Below are 24,346 nucleotides of genomic sequence, written 5' to 3'. Positions count from 1 at the left end.
CTGGGATTATAGGCATGTGCCATGGCACCCGGCCAAGAAACTGTAAATTTGGTAAAGGAGAGTTTGTACTAATTAACTGAGTTAGAAAAATGGACTCCTAAGAATGACAGAAGATAATTTCAACGAAAAAAATAATTAGACTAAGAAGTACTCATTTTAAATACTGACACCTAATGGTAAGGAAATATCCAGGAGAGATTTGTGGTGGACAGAAAATTAGATTCATATGAAATTTGAAATCATATGAAAATTAATTTCATATGAAATTTTGCACCACATAAGGAAGCACAGGAAGTGAACAACTCCGGGAGTGTCAGGAACACCTGGAGACCTGACCTTTTATCCTGAGTTGCTGTGGGCATTTCATTAGCCCGGAGTTTCTTAAATCTGGCACTACAGACATTTTGGGCCAGATAATTCTTTGTCTGGGGGCTGTCCTGTGCATCGCAGACAGCTTGGTGGCATCTCTGACTTCCACCCACTAGATGCCAGTAGCAGCCATCCTAGTTGTGACAACCAAATATATCTGCAGACATTGCTAAATGTCCCCTGGGAGGCAAAAATCAATGCTGGTTGAGAACCACTGCCTCAGAGGGAAGAAAAAGGAGGTAGTGGAGTAAATACAGAGAACCTACACTGAAGAGAGAATGTCTAACAGAGAGAGTTCTCATCTCTCCCATCAGGCTGAGGAGGAGACCACGGGGTAGGATACAATCCTCTACGCAATCAGGAGAGAGAACCAATATGAAGAAGCCAGGCATGGTGGCGTGTGCCTGTTATCCCAGCTACTTAGGAAACTGAGGAAGGACAGTTGCTGGAGCCCAAGAGTTTGAGGTTATGATCGTGCCACTGCACTCCAGCCTGCATGACAGAGTGAGACCTTGTCTCTAAAAAAGAAAAAATAAAAATTTTTAAAGAAATAAAATAAATAGCATGAGGCATTAGCACAGAGCAACACAATTCATGAAGCTGGTGGCCTTTACAAGAGACAAATTCTTGGATCATTCAGGACTGAATGCTAATCTATGAAGAGAACACCTACGTGGAGGGGGGGGTCCTTAAGACTATGTATAGGAGGCTGGCAATTTGGCAGAACAGCAGAAACAGAGAAATCTAAAGGATTTTTTAAAATGTAACTTCTAGAGTTTGACAATGCATAAATTTCTTTCCTTTTTTTTTTTTTTTTTTTTTTTTTGAGACAGAGTCTCACTCTGTCACCCAGGCTGGAGTGCAGTGGTGTGATCTCAGCTTCTGCAAACTGTGCCTCCCGGGTTCAAGCGATTCTCCTGCCTCAGCCTCCTGGGTAGCTGGGATTACAGGTGTCCACCACCACGCCTGGCTAACTTCTGTATTTTTAGCAGAGACGGGATTTCACTATGTTGGCCAGGCTGGTCTTGAACTCCTGACCTCAGGTGATCCACTTGCCTCGGCCTCCCAAAGCGCTGGGATTACAGGTGTGAGCCACCACGCCCAGCTGACAATGCATTAATTTCTAACTTATCATGACAGTGAATGCTACTGGCATTCAATAAAATGTTAACATATAAGGTAATTTGAGCATTAAACTTTAATGAAGATGGGCTGAGCCTAATATTTCAGTTCCTCATTTTGGAGAGGTAACTCCGCGATGCATTTTAGTTTTCAGCCTAGAAAAGAGTATCTCCTTCCCTAGGCAAAGCTAACACCATCTGGAAATACATAGTTTATTCCCTTGGAGGAGAAACTCCCAAACCAAGGTGAGATTCTCGGACTTGCCAAGAGCCTCTGAAAAGACAACATCCTTCAAATGAGTCACAGTCATCACCCTGCACACCCTGTGGGGAAGCCCCGGGGACTAGATGGTTCTGTTTCGACTGTTTTAGAGGCAAACACTGTGGGTGTTGTTTCTTGCTAAAACCTGCCAATAAGCTACTCCTGGAGAAAAGACGTCCTAGTAAAGTGTTTGTCACGAAGGTGTTCCCAAGCTACAGCTTCCTGATAATGCAGGCTGGAAAAACCTCGTTTGATTGTCCAGTTTATTTCTAAAGCAGGTTGCTGACAAAATATTCCTTCCCACTGAGCTGAAATCTGAACAGCTCTGTTACGATTCTACCACTCTGAGAGTCTTCCCTGTCTTTATTTTAGTCAGATATTTAAAATCTCAAGTGAATGTTTGCAAAGGGGGACAAAATCCCAAACCTGGAATAGTTGGGTTCCCCAAGCCAGCCTTCGGAACAGTATTTACCCACCGTCTGTGCAAACTGTGGTAAGAGCATAATTTCAGAGAAAGTAGCGTGGGGAGCGGAGATGGATATCGGAGTGGGGGCCAGTTGAGAGGGGAAAGGACATTTCAGGCAAAAAGAAAACCTGTATTGGGCACAGAGGTGGAAAGGTGAGCTGATGAGGTGGGGGTGGGGCTCCAGTGGTGAGGTCAGCAGGGGTCAAATGTATGAGGCTCCAAAACAGATCTCTATAAAAGAAATTCATCCAAAGCGCACACAGAGAGATGTGATCTCACCAAACCTGCGTTCTCCAAGAGCCAAGCTCTTCCTCGCAGACACCCATCATTGGTACACAAAGGCCTAAAGAGCAAGGAGAAAGGTGAGAAGGCTTCGTCTCCCCATTGCATCAGAGGGTCTGGCATTTACCGGAACTGGACTGAGATCAGTTAGCCTTTTGCAAATCCAGGATCAGGTCCACCCTTGGTGAGGGCTGAGAGAGGAGGATATCACCCATCTCAGAAATCCAGGAGACAATTTCTACCGGGTAAACAACAACAACAACAACAAGGTAACACAAGTTCCCCATGTGCTTGGTTTGATAAAATACTAAGTCACATTTAGAATGATCTCTGATTGCATGTGATATAAACCTAATATAATGATGGGGCTTATGGCATGCATGAAAAGTGCTATAAAATGAAAGAGACAGAAACCCAGTCCCAGATGCTCTCTTAGAGACAATTCAGTGTTATGTATGGCTCCAGGATCCACTGACCCAGGGCGGCAGGTAAGCCTGTTCTTCCAGACTCCTATCAGTCATCAAATCTGGCTGGGGTTCAAGAACAGACATAATTAACATAGGATGAGCCAAATGAGGTCTGGAAACATAGTCACTAAACCAGCCTACTGTGAACAACTGGGACAAAACCACATGGGCCCTCCAACATTAGCAGTAACAGCCCAAAAACGTTGTCTGCAAAAATCTCTTTGAAAATATTTGTGGGAAAAGCCACAATTTATAAGAAAAGCATGTCTCATTTTCTAAACAGACAAAATGATCAAGGAACTTATTTCAGAATATTCCAAAGAGCTAGGTTGATGCCATTTTATAAAGATGCCATTTCAATTAAATGCTCATTAAAAACATTACATCATCATCCAGCTAAACCACAAAATGTATTCAGAACTAGCTCTGACAAAGGCAAAATTTCAAGACAACGTTATAATATAGTGGTCAGAAGAGTCGGGGTTTAACAACCATGAAAACAGATGGGCTGAATTTACATGTATACTTTTGATGTAGTCAGAATCAGTGGCACAGCTGAACTGAACAATGCAGGCAACACTCATGCAGGGCTCAGGAGGGAGAACTGAGGCAGAGGTGGCACCATTCCCTCAACTCCAAGGCATTTGCCAAGACATTTTGGTTCAAGAGCAGATACCAAGTTTCTCCTGCTTTTCCTCTCTCCTCCTTTCCCTTCAGGAGCTTCCAGCAGCACTGTTTCCGAGCAGCCAGGATTCCAGAACATTAACTGAGCCAGCCCCCGCCCCCACCTTACTCTCTGGGCCTCTCAAGACTCCAGTGGCTCAGAGGAAGCGCACCTCAACTAGCGACTTCTAGATTTACATCAAGAGTGAAGATGTATTCCAACTTTCAGGTCACTAAGTTACAAACTTTTAGAAGCTAACCTGCATATGCCTGTAGTGCCTGTACTAGAATTAAAATTACGCTTTCTGCCTCCGACACTATGAATTCATGAAGAGAAAATGTACTTTTTCCTCCCCGTAAAGAGTAGTATAAAGTATTGGAGGTTGCTTTATAAAAAGCAGGGTTTATACAAGTGTTAGCGATTACAATTACATTCACAACCAGCGCTGCCGGCTGAAGCTCCTGGTTATATAAGCCTGTTGCTGGATTTTCTCCTCCACTGCCATTTCTGCTGGAGAAAGTTAAGGACATGAAACTTAAATTTCAATCTTTCTCCTTTTTCACTTTTGTTTACTAAAAATAAATCTGAAAAAGGAAGTAAAAATGATGCAAAGTAAACTTGATTGCCAATGCCCAGGCAGTCACCCAGCGAGGCCACACGTGTTTCTCATTCCTGGGTACACACCTAAGTGATATCCCCCAGCACCCCACACCGTGCTAGGTCCCGAGACTAGTTCTTGCCAATCAGATGTGGGCAGAACTGATGGATCTCTTCCTGCCAGACACGGGGAAGAGCAAATGATCCTTGCCCTGCAAACCGTCCCGTCTGTCCCCTTCCAGTGTGGAGGCTGAGGGCGTACTCCCCGGAGCCTCGCTGTGCTGAAATGAAGCGGGCTTCGTTTGAACAGATATGGTAAGACAGGCAGACCTGGAATGATTGTCATGGAGGCAGAAGTTCACACTCACAGATGCTAGAAGCAGGAGGCACAGCATGCCAGGCAAGGCCATGCCAGGTAGCGCCACGGAACTCAGGAGGTTGGAGAGACGCTCAGCACGGCCCAGGCCTCTGCTGGGTTCTCACAGGGAGGAACCGCTGAGGCAGGGTAGGTATGCTGAATGAGGACATTTAGGATTGTATATCTGGAGTAATTCTGGCAGGCTCGGGGCTGTAAGGACGGTCCCCAGTTGTCGGGTACCTGGCCCTGGGGTGCTGTTGGGCAGAAGGAACACTGGCTCAGTGTGTGAGAGTTTGATAAAGGAGGTGGCTGGGGGCGTGGGCTCAGGCTTGGTTGATTTGTATGTCAAAGGGGTGCAGGCAGGGGAGGCATCTGCTATCTTCAGGAATTAGCTAGCCCTGGGAGGACAGTCTCTCCGGAATCAAGGCCCCTAATGCCAGTGCATCGGGAATACGAAAAATAAGAAAAATATACTCAACACGCCAATGAACAAGGCACTCCTCCACTGGATAGGGACGTGGGTGCGAAATAAATCTTTACTGGGTTAAGCCCGTGAGATTCCCTGGCTAATCCATCTCGATTCAACTTCCTGCTACGAGTGAAATCTAGGAACTCTGGCTCACACTGCTTACAATATTACACCGAACCCAACTGTCTAAAACACACGCAACACAGAGGTTATGAAAAGAGACACTGAAACACGAGAAACATTAAACTGAATGAAAACAATGACCCTTCCAGCCCAATTCTGGGTGTCAGGATGTGTGAGGTACACTGTCACAATACAGAAGAAGAGCTGAAGTCAGAGTGTTACCACAGTTCATAACTGCATTTAAAACAAAACAAACAAAAATTTTGCATTTGAATTTGGAAAACTGTTTATATTTTAAACGTACTATGATTGGGTTAGTAACCAGTTATGCAGATTTACGAGCTGTAGTTTCATTTGCGTAAATCTGAAAGACTCCAGAATGTTCTGTGTTTCTAGGTCTTAGGGAGCAAGTTCCACTAACTTCAGGGTTTTATGAACTTGCACCACACTCTGTCCTCTCTGCAGGTCTTCCCAGATGGCAGAGGCCACACGGAGTTACTACCCTCTTTTCCTTCCCATTTAGCATTTAATGTTTGTCTCTGAATCTTTTAAATGTATTTTAGATCTTTTCTATGCTGCACAGAGCACTGTTGGTGACTTTTATGTGGGAACAAAATGTGAGTGTATTGTTTCATGTACCTTAGTGTAAAAGATAGTATTTTGTTGCCCTGTATGACTGCATTAACACATTCTTCTGGTGGGTTTAGGACATTGTGCAACCAGGTGGAGAAGGGGATTATTAATTAATGCAATACTGAGTCCTTCCAGCTTTGCTTCCAACCCATCCACTTTTCTCAAGTGCCATTATGGCTAAATTAGATCAGCAACAGCCCAGGAACTGGACTCTAATCATCATTCTGGCCTGTGTGGTTATATTAAAATAAATCGGACTGCACAGCTCCCTGCTTAGAACCTGCCAATGGCCTTTTATTGCACTTATACTCCTAAAGGCTCCTTTATTCCCAAAGGCCTGGAAAGGTCTGACTTCTCTGTCTCCACTCTCACCATCCGAAGGCAATCTGTGTCTCACAATCTGGCCCCCGACTGCTCCATGCCATCTTTCTCTTGGAACTATTCTATTCCTGTAACCTGAAGCTCTTTCCTCTCTCTTCTTCTCCTACCTCACTCCTACTCATCCTTCAGCTCTGTTGCCACACCCTCCAGGAAGCAGTCCTTAAAGCTCAGCCCAGGTTAGTTTTCCTTGGAAGACACTCCACCTGACATTGACCTTCTGCTTTGCTAACATTTCCTGTTCAAATCCTGCCTTCTCCAGGTGTCAGTTCCATGAGGGCAGAAACTCTTCTGTTATATGCACTACTGTGTCCCCAGAACCCAGGAGGAGCCTGGTATAAGATAACACATTCTTCTATCTTTTTTTTTTTTCTTTGAGACTGAGTTTCGTTCTTGTCACCCAGGCTGGTGTGCAATGGCACCATCTCGGCTCACTGCAACTTCTGCCTCCCGGTTCAAGCAATTCTCCTGCCTCAGCCTCCCAAGTAGCTGGGGTTACAGGCATGCGCCACCGAGTCTGGCTAATTTTTGTATTTTTAGTAGAGATGGGGTTTCGCCATGTTGGTCAGGCTGGTCTTGAACTCCTGACTGTGACGTACGTCCATGTGAAGAGACCACCAAACAGGCTTTGTGTGAGCAACAAGGCTGTTTATCTCACCTGGGTGCAGGCGGGCTGCTCCAAAAAGAGAGTCAGCGAAGGGACACAGAGGTGGGGCCGTTTTATAGGATTTGGGTAGGTAGTGGAAAATTACAGTCAAAGGGGGTTGTTCTCTGGTCGGCAGGGGTGGGGGTCACAAGGTGCTCAGTGGGGAAGCTTTTGAGCCAGGATGAGCCAGGAGAAGAAATTTCACAAAGTAATGTCATCAGTTAAGGCTGGAAGCAGCCATTTTCACTTCTTTTGTGATTCTTCACTTGCTTCAGGCCATCTGGATGAATATGTGCAGGTCACAGGGCATATGATGGCTTAGCTTGGGCTCAGAGGCCTGACACTGACCTCAGGTGATCTGCCTGCCTTGGCCTCCCAAAGTGCTGGGATTACAGGCATGAGTCACCTTGCCCAGCGACTCTTTTATCTTTTTACAAAAATGAGTGAATAATTGAGTTTAAGAAGTTGCAGTCTCAGAGAACACTGGCAATCTTGCCCAAATTTAGCTTAATGTGAAACGACGCAAGTCTCAGGATTTATATGGTATGAAACACTCAAGTTTTCAGTAATAAAGTAAGGGTCAGAAATAGTTTAAACTAATATGACCCAACAATGCCACGGGCACAGAGAGTCACACTAAGTTTTATTTTATACACGTGCACTACTATTTCAGTATGTAAAACATGCCTGATCTTACAGGAGCACATTTATTAAAAATTATAAAATAGCCTTCTCCAAAAATGTCGAAAGGCCCGGTTGCTTAATTAGTGCCCATACGTAAGAATCCGTGTGGTATTCTCCTTAAAGGGTGAGGGAACAGTTTCTACGGTGTGGACTCTGGGGAATCAAGAACAAATGTTTTTAGGAGCTCTTTTCTTCTGTTAAGTATAGTCTCTTTCCCATCACCTCTCTCTTAAATTTTATCATCTGAATACTTCCTTTTTTAAAATCAAGACCGATTTTGTATTATTTTGCCAATAACCACATTACACTTCAAGGAGGGTTGCTCAACTCTGCCGACGGGACGCACCAACAGGAAACCTGGGTGTGGGTTGACACCAGGGCTCCTGATGGACTTGGCTCCCTGTGAAGGTGACATCCTAGGTCTAACCTAGCATCGCTTTCCAGATTAAAGGCGAGGAGCTGCAGGCAGACCATGGCAGTAAGTGTATGGCTGTGATGGTTGGAAGAAATCTGATTTACTGAATTGCTTCAGTGGAAAAATTTATTTTGAAATTTGAAATGAATCATCACAAACTCCATCAGCAAAGGAGCGCTTTGAAAAGTCTCTCCAAAACCACATGAAGATAAGCAAAGCAAAATTCTTGGAAGCATTCTAGGGAACGAACAATATACCTTCCCGAAAATATTTCTTCCCAACAATAAGTGTGTTTCTGTCGCCTTGCCCAAAGTGAACACCGCTGATATATACCTGAGGTTCTCTCCACAGATGGTGGAGGCAGAATTTTCTAGTAAAAAACCTCCTGTCTTTGTGACATCATCCGTACAGTATCAAGGGGGAAATGAACTACTCTAGGGACTTCAGCCCCGGTCAAACAAAACTCCTCTGGATCTCTGGATGTGGGTGGGCATCTGAGGGACGGCTTCAGGCAGCTCTTGGGGGAGGGGGAGAGGCCAGAAGGCGCCCCTCTGTTAGACCAAGGGCCCCCAGCTTTGATAGTGCCCTAGTTTGTCTCAAATTGGTACCATGTTCCTATGCCTCTTTGGGGGTGAGGAGGATATACATTCTCCTAAATGACAATTAAGAGTGTAATAAGGCCAGGTGCAGTGGCTCAGGCCTGTAATCCCAGCACTTTGGGAAGCCAAGGTGGGCTGATCACAAGGTCAGGAGCTCAAGACCAGCCCAGCCAACAGGGTGAAACCCCATCTCTACTAAAAATACAAAAATTAGCCGGGCGTGGTAGCATGAGCCTGGAATCCCAGCTACTCAGGAGGCTGAGGCAGGAAAATTGCTTGAACCTGGGAGGCGGAGACTGCATGAGCCAAGATCGCACCCCTGCACTCCAGCCTGGGAAACAGAATGGGACTCCGTCTCAAAAAAAAAAAAGAAAAAAAAAAAGTGTAACAAGAATTCACTTGTACTCAGGACAGCAAATCAGCACACATGAACAAGTCCTCCAGTCAGCTAGTATATCAACTGGCATATCCCGGTCCTCTGGGGCTTACAGTCTTTATCCCTGCTACTCCCCTCCCCACCAAAAAAATCCCTGCTACCCCCAGTCCCACTAAAAATACTTCCCATGGCCTCTGCAGCTCAGGTCCTGTGCAACTGCATGGTCCTGGCACACTCTTGCCAGATCCTACGTGTTTCTTTACAGAGCAGTCTTAATCTTCTTTACGGGCAAATCTTATCACATAACTCTCCTACCTCTAACCTGCCCTGAGAAAAAGTCCCCCCCACCAGCTGTTAGTGATCAGATCCTCCCTCACTTTTTTGCCCCTTTTTCCAGCCACTACCTCCTCTCTATGCTGTAGCTGCCTTGACTAGGGGTGGTTGTCCACTACACGGGGGATGCTAGAAATGTGTAGAGATGTGTTTTGATTGATAGTTCCAGAAGGATAGGGAAAGAGGGAGAGGGAGTGTCTTAGTTCTTTCGGCCGACTATAACAAAATACTATATACTGCATGGCTTATAACCCCTGGAAATTCATTTCTTATAGTTCTGGAGCCTGCGAAGTCCAAGATCAAGGAGGTGGCAGTTGTGGTGTCAGGTGAGGGCCCATTCCTCATAGGTGATGTCTTCTAGCTACATTCCCACATAGTGGAAGGGGCAGATGAGCTCTCGAGGGTCCCTTTTATAGGTAAACTAATCCCATTTCTGAGAGATCTGCCCTCATGACCTAATCACCTCCCAGAGGCCCTATGTTATCTACCATCACCTTACAGTTTGAGGTTTTCACATATCAGCTGGGGGGCAGGGGGCCATATAAGCAGTCAGTTCACAGCAGGAGGTTACTGATTTTTCCAGTCCAGGGCAGGAATGCCCAGGGTCCCGAGCCTCTCACCAGAGGTGGATAAAGAAGAGTCCAGAGTCCAGGCACCCCCAGTCCCACTAAAATACTTCCCATGGCCTCAACAGCTCAGGTCCTGTGCACCTGCATGGTTCTGGCCAGGAATGCTCCTTCTCCCAACCAGGCCCTTGTCCCACATCTCCCTTGTTCCACGTGACCACCCCCGACTCCTCTTTCAAGAACTTCAATATCACTTCCCGGAAGAAGACGCTCCTGGACTCATTAGACTAGGTTGTGTCTCTTTATTATACAAGCTCCACTCACAGATCCTAGGACTCAGTGCACTGGTAATTAAGCAACATGTACGAAATTCCTGCCCAACAACTCTGACCTCAGGTAAGCCTCCAGAGGGCAGGACAGGCAGTGCCTGGCTTGCTGGTATCTACATTCACCGCGCCCTCAGAGAGCCTCTTACCTCACAGATATGCTACAATCTCAGCAAACAAAGAAGCTCCTTCCAAAACATCTTCTCCAAACACAATCCCATTCCTGGGTTTAACCCTCCCTAAGCTGTCCCCTGGAGTCTCTGCCAGTAGTTTTCTTTCTACCGCTCACCTTACAAGACATGACAGGTTTATTTTCCCAAATTGTCCTGATCATAAAGATCTAGATCTAAATTCTATACTGACCCTTCAATGCCTAAACAGTTAAGTCCCAGTTTCTTTCCTTCTTTTTTTCTCTCCTTCTTTCCTTCCTTTTCCTTCCTAACTTCCTTTTCTTTCGTTCTTCCTTCCTTCCCTTCTTTCCCTTCCTCCCTCCCTCCTCCTCCTCCTTCTTCTTCCTCTTCCTCTTTTCTTTCTCTTTCCTTCCCTCCCTCTTTCTCTCTCTTTCTTTCTTCTTTCTTTCCTTCCTTTCTTTCTCTTTCTTTTCTTTTTTCTTTTTTGACCGAGTTTTGCTTTTTTGCCCAGGCTGCAGTGCAGTGGCATGATCTTGGCTCACTGCAACCTCTACCTCCCATGTTCAAGTGATTCTGCTGCTTCAGTCTCCTGAATGTAGCTGGGATTATAGGTGCCTGCCACTGCACCCAGCTAATTTTAGTATTTTTAGTAGAGACGGGGTTTCACCATGATGGCCAGGCTGGTCTTGAACTGATGTCAGGTGATCCACCCACCTCGGCCTCCCAAAGTTTTGGGATTACAGGCGTGAGACACCACGCCTGGCCACGTCCCAGTTTCTTAACCTCATACTCAAAGCCCTCTGTAATTCAGCTTTTATCTGCCTTCCTAAACTTCCCCATCTTCCACCCTTCAGCTGCTCAGTTTTCCACACCTGTCCTGATTTCCCCACTTTGCTTGATTCTTCCTTCTGTTGGATTTCATGGCTAAACGTAAATATTACCTCCTCTAGGAAGCTATTAATAACTCCAAATGAAAGGCATCTCTCAGTCCTCTGATATCTAATAGCATTTTATCTATGGTTTACTTGAAACAGCTATTTTCCTTGTACTAGAGTTATTTATTTGCAAATCTGCTCTGGTTGGAATGCAGCCTGCAAAGCTCATGTGTTTAAAGTTTGATCCCCAATGCAGTGGTGCTGGGAGCTGTGGCCTGACAGGAGGTGTTTGGGTCATGGGGGCACCACCCTCATGAATGCATTAATGCTGGTGTCACTGGCATGAGTTCCTTCCCCCTCTCTCTACCCCATATCCTTCCACCATGGGATGACACATCAAGTAGGTTCTAACAAGAAGCCAGCTCCCTGACCTGGGACTTCCCAGCCTCCAGAACCAGGAGCCAAATATATTTCTGTTCACTATAAATTACCCAGTCTCTGGTACTCTTATAGCAGCACAAAATGGACTAAGACAAACTCTAATCTCCCTTTCCATACTACAAACTCTTGGAAGGTGAGACCGACATTGATATATCTACTGTCACCCTTAGAATCTACCACAGTGTCTTGAACATAACAAGAATAAGGTTAATGAGCAATCATATAATGATTTTTTTCTCCGTACTAATAGTGAGAATTTATAAATTAATTCTAAAATATTCAATTTGTTAAAGGAAGTCAACTAATGACCAAAAACACCAATGTCCCTCTGTTCTGATACACTTAATATTTGCAATTTACTTCACTTTACACAGTTTCGCTCAATAGATTATTGTTTGCAACACAACTCAAAGAAAACCCCTATGCTGAAGGTTCAATAAATCCAATGAAATAATGACATTGATGATGATGGTGATAATAAAAAGAGGAAAGAAGCATCCTATTGGCTGGCTGCCAGGTAATTTGCCAGATTTGGAGGAATTAGATAAGGATAGCACAACTAATTTCAAATTCACTTGGTGCTGTCTCTTAGGTAAGTTGGCAACTGCTGGGAGTCTACCACCTGTAAACACAGACCATGTTATGTGAATGAATGGACTTACATAATGGAATCTGGGTAAACTGTAGCAATTTCACCATAAACTACAAGGCACCAACTGAAAGTATGTGATCATAATTCCAGGATTAGAAAACCATCGTCTCCACTGCAGAACGGCCCCATTAGTTCCTTTGAAGCAGGTAAGTAAGTGACCATCTTGTAAAGCTTCTGAGAGTCAAAAGGCGAGCACTTCTGAGTTAGGAACACAGTAGTATGTCTAGATAAGTGGTAAGGAGTCTTCAGAGAGTACTTGCGGCTAGTTCATGCTATTTGCAGACTCTTCTTAAGTACTAAAGCCTGGGCTCAGGTACGGAGGATGATTTCTGAAATTTCTCTTATGCTCATCAGACATACCACTTCCCATCACTAATTCCTCCGGCTACAATGATGGCTGAGTCTGTCACCAAAATATCACAGCCTCTGACATAAAATCACATCCCCAACTCTTCTACTTACGCACTCTTATTTACAAAACCATTTTAAAATAAATTAAATCCACTGAGTAAAGACGAATCACAAGAAGGGTTTCACGTTAAAAGAAAACGATTTCACTAGAATGCTCTTTTCTGGGGTGGGGCTAGAAAGCATGAAATTGTATTCTCTGATTTAAAGACTTAAGAACCCTCAAAGGCAAAGGAGTTCTGATGAAATTGAAAGAATATGTCACGTGGCATAAGAAAATGGCAGTGCACGCATTTTCTCTGTCAGTATTTAATAGGTTAAAGAATATCAGTGAGGATGAATCGTTTCTGTTGGAAGCCTAAAACTCACTGACACAGAAACAAAGACGCTTGGAAACTTTATATTCTTTGGTTCTTTGAACAATAAAGGGCCTTGTCTAGTCAACATTTGGAGTAATTTTTCCCAGGGGGATTATTACTATTTGAGAGGGATGAAAGAGTAGCATTCTCATGATACATTTTTATTTTCTGAGAATAAAAATATGTCTCTTTAGGAGGCCACGTTCTGGATGTATTAAGAAGTGTGAAAAAGCACTGAGTCTGCCACAGTTCTCAGATATCCTCTTCCAGCTGTAAAGACAAACCCCAATCTGGAGAATTAGTTCTCAAACCCTAATTTCAAAAGGCATACATCAAGGACAGGACCCTCTGTTAGAAAGCTAGGAATAAGATCCAACTCCTATAAGATCTGAGTTATTCTGCATATGGGTAGGGGAGGCTCGGAAATAAAAGTCCACGTAATTAACAGAGAATTTCAAACCACAGACAATAAGCATCAACATTTCATTATAGTACAGAGCTTTCCTTGAGGATCTCTGACTCAAATAGTGTTTACAAACTGAGATGACAATTCCTAGTACTCAAACTATCCAGTCAACTGGAAAGAAAATGGGTTCTCAAAGCCAGAACTGATGAAACCTACCAGCTATAAACCCGAGACCAGCTCTCATTATGCTTTAGGTATGTTTTCACTCTAAAATGTGTTCCTGTGATCTCTTGTTCTGCAGAACTGGAAAAAAAAAATTGTGAACACACAGGCAGCAGAGCGGCTGCAAAGCTCCTTGCTGACAGGTGAGATCACACAGCCCTTACCATGCTCCAGAGCTTTCATGGGAAACCAGAAGAGGATGAGGGAGTGGACCAAGGCGTTGATGCAGTGACCCCAGAAAACCTAAGGAAAAACAAACCAAGGGAGTCAGGAGCTGCCCAAAATGCTTGACCTCTGTGAAACTCTCAACAAACGCCACATTGTGCGGGATCCTGACCGTGCGCTGCACGGTTCCAGGAGTAGCATATTATTCTTGACTTCGAAAAACAAAACAAAACAAAACCCTCACCCAAATCAACTATTTAATTTTTACATAAAATGACTGGATTATCTCCAGATCATATTACTTTAGTTACAAAGACCTAAATATCTACTCACACGTATGCAGACCAACACAATCTACCCACACGTGAAAAATTCATTCTGATCAGTTTTCTTTAGCATTGTAAGAGAGACAACAACATTTCACAAACATCCAGAGAAAGGATAGTAGGTCAAAATTGTTAAGAAGAGACTAAAACTGTGTCTCTTCTTAACAATTAAACTGTATCGGGGCGGATGGGATGTCTTAAAAGCACTGAAAACATTCCACTTGTAAATTTTTGCACGGCATTCTCGCTGTTTTGTTTTACGACTTCAAATCCCTCTCATTCAACTTTTTCTATTATTTTTGGGATTTTAGATAATATGCATATTTGAAATTTCTCTTTATTTTAATATTTAAAGGTCAGAAAAAAGGACACAAGGTTTAGTTTATTCTAAACTTTAGTTTCACTAATATATCACAATCATTGTTTTAACCACTGTGATGACAGAATTATTAACTATTAAAGCCAGATTAAATTTATTTAAACATCTACCAGTTGTCCCTGGGAATTATCATATAGTTTGAGCCTGAGATGACAGAAAATAGTGGAAAATGTTATTATAAGACAATGGAATTTCCCCCTGCTTTAAATGTTCATTTTGCACCATCTCTGATCTATCTAAAAAAAAAAAAAAATTCTTCAAAGTGCCTGCAGATGTTTCCGTGCATCCTCAGCTCTTACTTACTTCCCACCTCAAATGGCCTTTGCATTCAAATTCTGTAGAAAATGGATTTATGTAAATAATGCAGTGAAAATGGGTCATATTTTCCCATTCACGGAATCATAGTCAACAAGGATTGGTAAAAGGAGTCCCTCGGGCCTCTTTGGATATGGGGATGGCAGAACCAATAAGGAGCCCTTCTGTTTCCTCCCTGCCTCGGATGTAACTAGTGAGCCTCCCCAGAAAAAGGTGGCTGCAGGAATATCAGGAACATCTGGCTCAGAAGAGAGGCCCTGGGAGACCATTCACTCCTTGAGGCCTGGAGAGGTGACTCCCTATGTCCTTCTCACTGACAGCCCAGGAACCACGCACGCAAATCGTGACCGCCACCAGCACACAGTCCTGGAGGTGAACTGTGCAACAGACCTCTGTCTAAACTTCTGAATCCCCCCGAATGAAGACCTGAGGCAGAAACAAGGCCATGCGGCCATGCTCACATCTCACCCCTCCGCGCCCAGGCACACATCTCTCTTTTCTTTGGATGGGGTCACCCGAGCACTCTGCCACTTTCAGCTGCAAACGGCATCTGTGTGGCAGACCCCTCTGCTGCCTGAGACTGCCGACCCCTTTAACACCCCACCCAGCTTTGGGCTGGGTTTGTCAGGATCACCTATACCTTTCTTTGGCTCCTTTCTGATTCTCTGGTCCAGAAAAACAAAACCAAACAAAACCCCCACAACTCATGTGATCCCTGAGTTCATATCTAGACAATGTTATGCACAAGCTAAAGACACATTTTATTTCAAATGACAAACCCAGCAACAGTTAGGTAAGCTGCCATCGGGCCTCTACATAGGGCTGCAGGACCGCACAAGGGGGGGTCTCTGACAGTAGATCCTGAACCTGGGCTGTGGGAGCTGCTGCCCACACTGATGTCAGGGGCTGACAGGGAGAAGTGGGAAGGAGTCAACATGCTGGGACCGGAGGTTGCAGCCCACGCGGCATGGACCCGTCGCCTGAGAAGGCGTCTTGAATTCACTGGGCTTGTGGTGTGTGTGTGTGTGTGTGTGTGTGTGTGTGTGTGTGTGTGTGTGTGTGTGGTGGTGGGGCGAGCAGATCATGTTCTCAGCACTTCTTAAATGTTCTTTCTCAAGCTTCAAATATCTCATAGGCAGATGACTAGAATCAAACAGCCATGCCTTTCTGAGGTGACAATTCTGAGATCACACCCTGTTTACCTTTGTGTTGAAGCCTTCGCCGTTCTGGGTGATTTTGTAGAGCTGGGGAAACCTGAGCATGCTCTCCTGAGTGCAAGACCTCTCAAAGATTCCCAGAGTGAAGGGCGGCAAAGCGGTGAAAATCTGCAGGGAGAACAATGAGCCATTAACAGCAGTCCTTCCGACCCACATGGCTGCAGTGTTCCCTTCTACCAAACGATGACTTCATTTCCAGTCAAGTCCCAACCTGAGACTTCATGATTCACAGATCCCCAGACACCCTCCAAACAAAGGAAATAAATGAAAGACCATTTTTACATTAATCACTATCAAATGAATACACTGAACACTAAAAAATCATACATTATCCGATTAGCCAAGACTTCTTGTTAAATTAGCAACTACCTTCCTTTGTCAAACGAGGGCTGATGTGGAATCATGCCACAGTTAGCTCTGTGAAGTGCTGCTTTGTTTTCTGTTCACGCTAGCAGAGGTAAAATTTACAACCTTCCATCTTGACGTTATACTTAAAGTTCAGGAAGCATAATGTACTTCATCCATTTATTCATTCAACAGACGTTTACTATAAATGAATTATGGGCTAGATACTGTGATAAGCACCAGGCATGGAGAGATTTACAAACAGAAGAAAGAAGGAAAATCAGGTCCCTGACCTCCAGGAACGCCATCTACTGCAAAGGTGGGGGAGGGGAGTGGGGCAACAGGCATAGAGATAAATACTCTGCAAAACTGTTAATACCTGTTGAGGGAGGATGCAGAAGGAGAAGGGAGAGTCACCAAAGGATTCTTGCACCAAAGAGTATCTGACCTGCAAGGTATTGGACCAACAGGATTTGGCAAGATGATAGGGATGTGGGTGAGGAAGCAGTCCCACGAGAGATGCACCCCTTACAAAGCTCTGAGACATCAGCATGCCTGTTTGGAGGTGTTGAACAAAGTTTATAGAAGGCCACTGTTTGGACTGAGCTCCTGCACTCAGCCCCAGCAGACCTGACCAAACCAGAATGGAGTTACTTGTGCTAAGAGCTGTGTCATCAAACTAAACTTTGAAACAGGCCAGTTTCCCAAAACCGAACAAACCAACAAACAAAAAACACAGGAGATTCACAGCAACCAGTTTACCTGGGCACCAGAAAGGGCCCAGTTTACCTGAGGCAGCATGATATGGAAGTCCCCTCTGTTTCAACTCTGTAAAGAAAGTCACTTTGAAACAACCTATTGCTTTTTGTTCTGCTTCTGTTTCCTTAGCCCCTCTCTGCCTATAAAGCTGGCCTCCTCTGCTTAGCTCATCAGAGCACTCATTCTGTTTCATGGAATGAGATGCTACCCAATTCCAGAATGGCTAACAAAAGCCAATTCGATCTTTAAATTGTTGTAATTTTGTCTTTGGACGAGGAACCTTCTAAGATACACAGGATGGTGGCTGGCTGAGGGGTGCGGTGTAAGGCAAGGATAGGAAGGAGACCAGACCAAACAGTCTCCAGTGACAATGAGTTCTTGGGCAGACGGTGCCTTGCAAGACCTTTGACTTTCACCTGTACTCACATTTGTGTATTAGAAAGATAAAGCAGGAGCTGAAGAAGGTGCTTGGAAGAAACATGTCATTTTAACTCAGGACATGTTGGCCCTGAGGGTCCTTCTCCTGCTTGGTTCTGGGAATGGTTCACAGAGCCTGGGTCACTTGCTGCTGAGCATCCCTCAAATCCCTACCCACAAGCCCAGCAAGCTCTCAGGCCTGTGGGAATTGGACGTGCGTCTGTAAGAGAATTCTGAACTCACACTAGCTATCTGGAGATGGAGTGTGCGGCCAGAGGAAGCTGTTCCCAAGTCTATTGGGAGCAGGCAATCGGATGTGTGGTGAGTAGAGCCAGTAAAACTCTCACGCTCTTCCTTCAGGCCACAGCAGAATGGAAAGCAGCCCTGGGATTTCAATGTGCTACAAAGACTTTAAGGAGAAATCCACAGGAGACTTGTTGCACTCACTTTCCTCAAAACAACAAAAGTTGTCTGTTTTATAGCTGGACAGAGCTTCTAACAGAAGCCAGGAGCCATGCACACTTTCTTAGTCCATACCCTCACCTCCATTGCTCTGCATCCACGTGTACGTGTGATGTCATGCCTACTGTTTACGTGGCAGTCTTTTTCTTTTTTTTAAACTTGAGCTTCTCCTTCTACCTATCTTCAAATTCTCCCCTGTTCTTCATCACCATGCTATAATGAAGCCCAGCATGCCTACACATTTTCCACTCTGCCTATAGCATACTACACACACACACACACACACACACACACACACACACACACACACACACACTAGGGATCATAATTTGTTTCATCAAACGTTGACGCTGGCCAATCATGGTAGCTCCTGCCTGCAATCCTAGCACTTTGGTAGGGCAAGACAGGAGTTCGAGACCAGCTTGTGCAACACACCAAGACCTGTCACAATTTCACAGAACACACCGAGGTAGTGTGTGCCTGTAGTCCCAGCTACTTGGGAAGTGGAGGCAAGAGGACTGCTCCAGCCCAGGAGGTCGAGGCTGCATGAGCTATGATTGCACCATTGCATTCTGGCCTGGGCAACAGAGTGAGACCCTGTCCCCTGCCAACCAAAAAAGTAGACATTATACACATTTTTCTTCATCATGCTCTTCTCGCTAAACAACGCATTACAGAAAGCCCCCCAAGTCCCTTGGGTTTGATGCTAATGCAGTCTTTTAATGCTCACATAATAATTCATAGTACGGATGTACCATTTTTTTAGCCATTCACCCACTGATGGGCATTCATTTTCTTCCCAGTTCTTTGTTACCACAAACATGTAATACATATCTATACTATATTATAACATACAGGCTTTTTCTTTTATCTCTATGGGAAGAAGGCCCAGCAGCAGAGTTAAAAGGATACATGCATTTTTAATTTTACTAGATTCTGCCTTTCAAAGGATTTTGAAAGCATTTTCCTCTCCCATTGCAAAAGACAATCACAGATTTTTTCCTATTTCCCTGTCAGCAATGGTTGTTACATTGGTCTTTTAATGTTCTCCAGTCTTAAAAATTAAAGATGTTACTTCTTACTTTAAAAAGCTGCATTTCCCCAACTACCAGTGAGTTTCAGCATGTTTTCATACATTTGTTGGCTATCTGCATTTGCAGTTCTGTGGAATGTCTGCTCATGTCTTTTGTCTACTTCTTACTTTAAAAAGCTGCATTTCCCCAACTACCAGTGAGTTTGAGCATGTTTTCACACATTTGTTGGCTATCTGCATTTGCAGTTCTGTGGAATGTCTAACTCACGTCTTTTGTCTACTTTGTATCCACGGCTTATCCTCTTTTTAAAGAGCTCTTTGAGTAGAACAGATATCAACTCTGTCTTTATGTTATGAAATTTCATGCAAATGCACTCTTTGTCTATTGGTTTTTAAAATGGGTTCTTTTGCCATATAAAAGCTTTTAATATTTAAATGGCCAAGAAATGCTTCTGCGTGTCCAATTGTGGCTACAGAAGTTTCTCCTCCATGAAAATTACATGTTTTCAGGAGTGTCTTGTAGGATTTCACTAATTTATTTTCCACATTTAAGTCTTTAATATATCTGGAATTTTTTTATATAGGAGTCCATTTTTTTTTCCAAATTAAGAGCCAGTTGTGACAACATAATTAATGAGGCCAAACTTTCTCCAATACATTGAAAGATCACCTTTAAGGCTAATCAAATTCTCATGTATTACACATGCAGACCCTAGAATGGGAATGTAGTTCTAGAATCTCCAACTTATTTGTCAATAACAGTGATTTGGTTATGGTGGCTTCATAGTATAGTCTGATATTTAGTAAAAATAAGTCTACTTTTATGATCTTTTTTTGAGCGTGCTTTACATATTTATTCTCAGATACGTGTAAATTCCATTAATACTTTAATATAACTATATGCAGCTTTCCCCTTTCCTCCCAAAACATTCACCTGTTGGGATTGATTCTATGTGGAATCACATATATCTATATTAATTTTAGAAGAGTTAAATCTTTTATGATATTAAGTCTTCCCATACAAGAAAATAGTATGCTTTTCCATTTGTTCAATAAGACTTTCAAAAATGTAGGTACTGTAGACATTTTTCCTATGCAATATACAATTGTAATTGCTTTATTGAAAGAATTCTTACTTCCTTTGCATTTTTAGGTGTCCATTGCCAGAGCAAAAAAAAAACAAACAAAAAAAGCTATTTATTGCTAGGCTAGAAAACGGCTATTGATTTTTAAAATATATTTATCATGTATCTGGTCACTTTATCAAATTCTCTTATAATTCTAGTATTTCTCTACTGGTTTTGTTTTCTAGATAAACAATCATATATGAACATATTTACATTACTATATTTCTGTGAGCATATTTGTATAAGTACAGAAATTGTTCACTGTTTTCCCAATATTTGCAATCTTCTTTGCAGTTGCCAAAAATACGAAAACAATGAATTATATAGCGATGGCAAGCATCTTGATTAACTTCTTATTTTAAATGAAATCATTTCAGAATTTTACCATTTTGGGCAGCATGCTACTGGTTTTTGTAAATGGTATGAATTCCGGTTAAGTGGCTTTTTTCTATTCCTATTTTATTTAGAGTTCTTATTTTGGGAATGGCAGCTGAATTGCTTCAAACATTTTTGTAGCATCTGCTGATGGGATCACGTTTTTCTTATTTTATTGATCTAGTGATATTTAGAAAGATGTTTAATTTCAAGCCTCCTGTATTCCTAAATCTTACTTTGTCACATACTTTTTCTTTTAATATATTATTGAACTCCATTTGCCAATATTTTATTTAGAATTTTTGTATTTCTGTTTATAAGTGAGACTTCTTCCTCAAATGACGCTGGCTTGACAACAGGATTCATTTTCTGCAAGAGGTTAAATAATACTAGAGTGCTCTCTGCATTATAACAGACATAAAATTTAGCTGAAATCCATTTGATCCTAGTGGCATTGGTCCCTGGTGGCATTTTTAGTCTCATTCTACCCACAAAACAAAATGATATAGAAATTTGACTATAAGCCAGGCATGGTGGCTCACATCTATAATCCCAGTACTCTGGGAGGCTGAGGTGGGTGGATCACCTGAGGTCAGGAGTTCAAGACCAGCCTGGCCATGGTGAAACCCTGTCTCTATTAAAAATACAAAAAATTAGCCAGGTGTGGTGATGCACACCTGTAATCCTGGCTACTTGGGAGGCTGAGGCAGGAGAATCACTTAAACCCAGGAGGCGGAGGTTGCAGTGAGCCAAGATTGCACTATTGCACTCCAGACTGGGCAACAAGAGCAAAACTCCATTTCAAATTAATAAATAAATAAATAATAAAGTTGACTATGGATATAATGAAAATCTTCTGGGACAGCATTCATTTATTATTTAGGAAGAAGCCTGTTTCTTGTTGTTGTTGTTGTTGCTTTTGAAACAGAGTCTTGCTCTGTTGTCCAGGCTGGAGTGCAGTGGTGTGATTTCAGTTCACTGCAACCTACGCCTCCCAGGTTCAAGCAATTCTCCTGTCTCAGCCTCCCAAGTAGCTGGGATCACAGGCTCACACCACCACACCCAGTCAATGTTTGTACTTTTAGTAGGGATGAGGTTTCACCATGTTGGCCAGGCTGGTCTCAAACTCCTGACCTCAGGTGATCCACCTGCTTCGGCCTCCCAAAGTGCTGGGATTACAGGTGTGAGCCAACGCGCCCGGCCTCAAGCCTGTTTTAATGCTATTAACTTGTTATGAAAATTAGTTTGAGAGGCTGAGTGTGGTGGCTCATGCCTGTAATCCCAGCACTTTGGGAGGCCAAAGTGGGTGGAACACAAGGTCAGGAGATCAAGACCATCCTGGCTAACACAGTGAAACTCCATCTCTACTAAAAATACAAAAAATTAGCCAGGCGTGGTGGCGGGCGCCTGTAGTCCCAGCTACTAGGGAGGCTGAGGCAGGAGAATGGCGTTGACCTCAGGAGGCGGAGCTTGCAGTGAGCGGAGATCGCACCACTGTACTCCAGCCTGCACAACAGAGCGAGACTCCATCTCAAAAAAAAAAAAAAAAAAAAAAAGAAAGAAAATTAGTTTGAGAAACAATGACTTGCTACTTCAGCTGACTTGAGGAATCAAAGAAAGAGTACATTTAGAAGAAAAAGCAGGAGAGAAATACTGCTTGAAGAATATGACAGGGGAGAACCCAGCCCAGAGGAAGAGGATCACTAGCAAATGCGTTCCACATCAGAAATGTTCTCTTGCAGGTGGTCTCTAGAATGATCCTGGGCTGGAAAAATTGCTAAATAGGGCATTATTGGAGCAAGAATGGCAAACTGGAATATGGATTAAGATGAATTAGATAATAGTATTAAATTCATGTTAAATGTTTCAGATTTCATCATTATAGTTTGGTTGTATAAGAGGAAGATCCTGCTATAAGATCTTTAAGCAGGAAAGGGACATGATGTTTGCAATACTCCGCTGGGTCAGAAATAAATGCATTCACAAGTGTGTGCGTGAGTGTAGGCACGTGTGCATGCGGACAAGTATGGAGAAAGAGAATGCAGTAGGGGGAAATGCTAATTACTGTTCAATCTGGGTGAAGGGTAAATAGTAGTTCTTTGTACCTTTTTTGTAACTTTTCTCTAAATTTCTATTTATTTTATACAAATGTCACAATTATCATGCGGGCAAATTTTCATGTTCCCAAAAGGTTTGGCCCCTCCAGTATGAGCAAGTCCAGAGCCCAGTGGTGCATTTGAGTTCACCTGGCAGATCCTTGACCATTCCATCCCAACTGCCAGCACTCACCAGCAGCCCACTTCAATGCCTGCACTGTGGACTCTGTGGTAACCTAGGCCCTTTCACCTTGAAATACTCTTTTCTATCACAGTGTACTCTATAGTTTGGGGGACAGAAAAACTGCATAAAATATAATCCCAACTCTAAGGTCATGCATAACAATAACTAGAAAAGTTTGTAGCTCATGACCGTAATCCTACCACTTTGGGAGGCCGAGGTGGGAGGATTGCTTGAGCCCTGGAATTTGAGACCAATCTGGGCAACACAGCGAGACCCCGTTTCCACACATTTTTTTTTTTAAATTAGCTGGCTGTGGTGGCACTTGCCTGTGGTCCCAGCTATTAAGGAGGCTGAGGTGGGAGGATTGCTTGAAACAGAGAGGTTCAGTGAGTAGTGATGGCACACTGCACTCCAGCCTGGGTGACAGACCAAGACCCAGTCTCAAAAAAAAAAAAAAAAAAAAAAAAAAAAAAAAAACAACAACAACAAAAAAAAGGCAAAAACTGCAATATCTCTGAGATACTCTTTGTTAATCTGAGGCAGGGCTCAGGAATCTGCGTTTTTCAAATAAATCCTAGTTATTCTCCTGCAAATGGTCTGTGGTCCTCATTTTGACCAACACTGCCCTCTAGGCTGTCAGCATCTTATGTGTAGTAGGCACTCAATAAAATCTGTTGGATTAATTTGAATTGGCCAAGACTGCATGGAGCTAAGAAAAGAATCCAGCCCTCATGCCCTGAGCATGGAAATCAGGCTAAAATCCACTCATGCTATAAGCAGGTGATTGTTCTTCACTCTACAACAGAATCTCTCCTAGGTCTCAGCATCTTGTTTCTAAAATAGGGATGTGGCATGTGTTTGTGTGAAGTGTCAACTCCACGGACACCTGACCCTTTCAAGTCCTGAATAATCGTGGAGCATTCTGCATATTTCCCCCAAATGGTAGAACAGCTTTAACCTACTCAAAACAGTTCCAGGAGGTGCAGAGTTAGCAACCTGTGGTCTACCCTTAGTACACAAAGGGGAGGTCCTGCAGCCCTTATCCATAGGTAGGTGGTCAGAGTAGCTTTTCTAGCACAGGAGAGGAATGGACATCAATTCTGTCCTGTTCTTACCCCTCCTAATCTTTGTCTTTTAGGGCATCAGTATCAGCAAGAAATACGCGAGTGCACTTTGCAGCAAGTTAACACAGTTACGGACTCACCAACACAATATTTAACTCAAGATCCGGACCCAGTCCTCCTTGGAGGTGTCTGAATCCACATATCTGACCCTCTTAACCTGCAAGCTACACAGGGCCAGGGCAAACTACTGCATTCAGCATTTTACACCAGCGCCCAGCACTGAGGTTATCCATAAAGGCAGGTGAAAGCATAGAAGACTTAAATATCTAGCCACCAATGGATACGCACACGAAATATTTCTAGTACCATAGGTTTTATCATTGTACGCCTGGTAACTCCCATCTACATCTATCCACGATGGCTGCTTCAGAATGTAAACTCCCAAGTGAGAGAA

At 43.4% G+C, this 24,346-nt stretch overlaps 1 protein-coding gene across 2 annotated transcripts in view; it reads right to left on the bottom strand.

The window, feature by feature from the left end:
- The window catches only part of ATP8A2 (ATPase phospholipid transporting 8A2), a 653,085-nt gene that overhangs the window by 163,409 nt on the left and 465,330 nt on the right, over positions 1-24,346 (bottom strand). For both annotated transcript variants that reach the window (XM_028837283.2, XM_028837285.2), the window contains 2 exons: positions 16,016-16,138; positions 13,793-13,871 (listed from right to left, as the gene is read on the bottom strand). In XM_028837283.2, coding sequence (XP_028693116.1) covers positions 13,793-13,871; positions 16,016-16,138 — 202 coding nt within the window. The remainder of the gene's footprint in view (positions 1-13,792; positions 13,872-16,015; positions 16,139-24,346) is intronic.

Source organism: Macaca mulatta, chromosome 17, assembly GCF_049350105.2.
Source record: "Macaca mulatta isolate MMU2019108-1 chromosome 17, T2T-MMU8v2.0, whole genome shotgun sequence".
Classification (NCBI taxonomy): Eukaryota; Metazoa; Chordata; class Mammalia; order Primates; family Cercopithecidae; genus Macaca; species Macaca mulatta.
The sequence above is the reverse complement of the archived record's forward strand: the minus strand, read 5'-3'. Positions and strand labels throughout refer to the sequence as shown.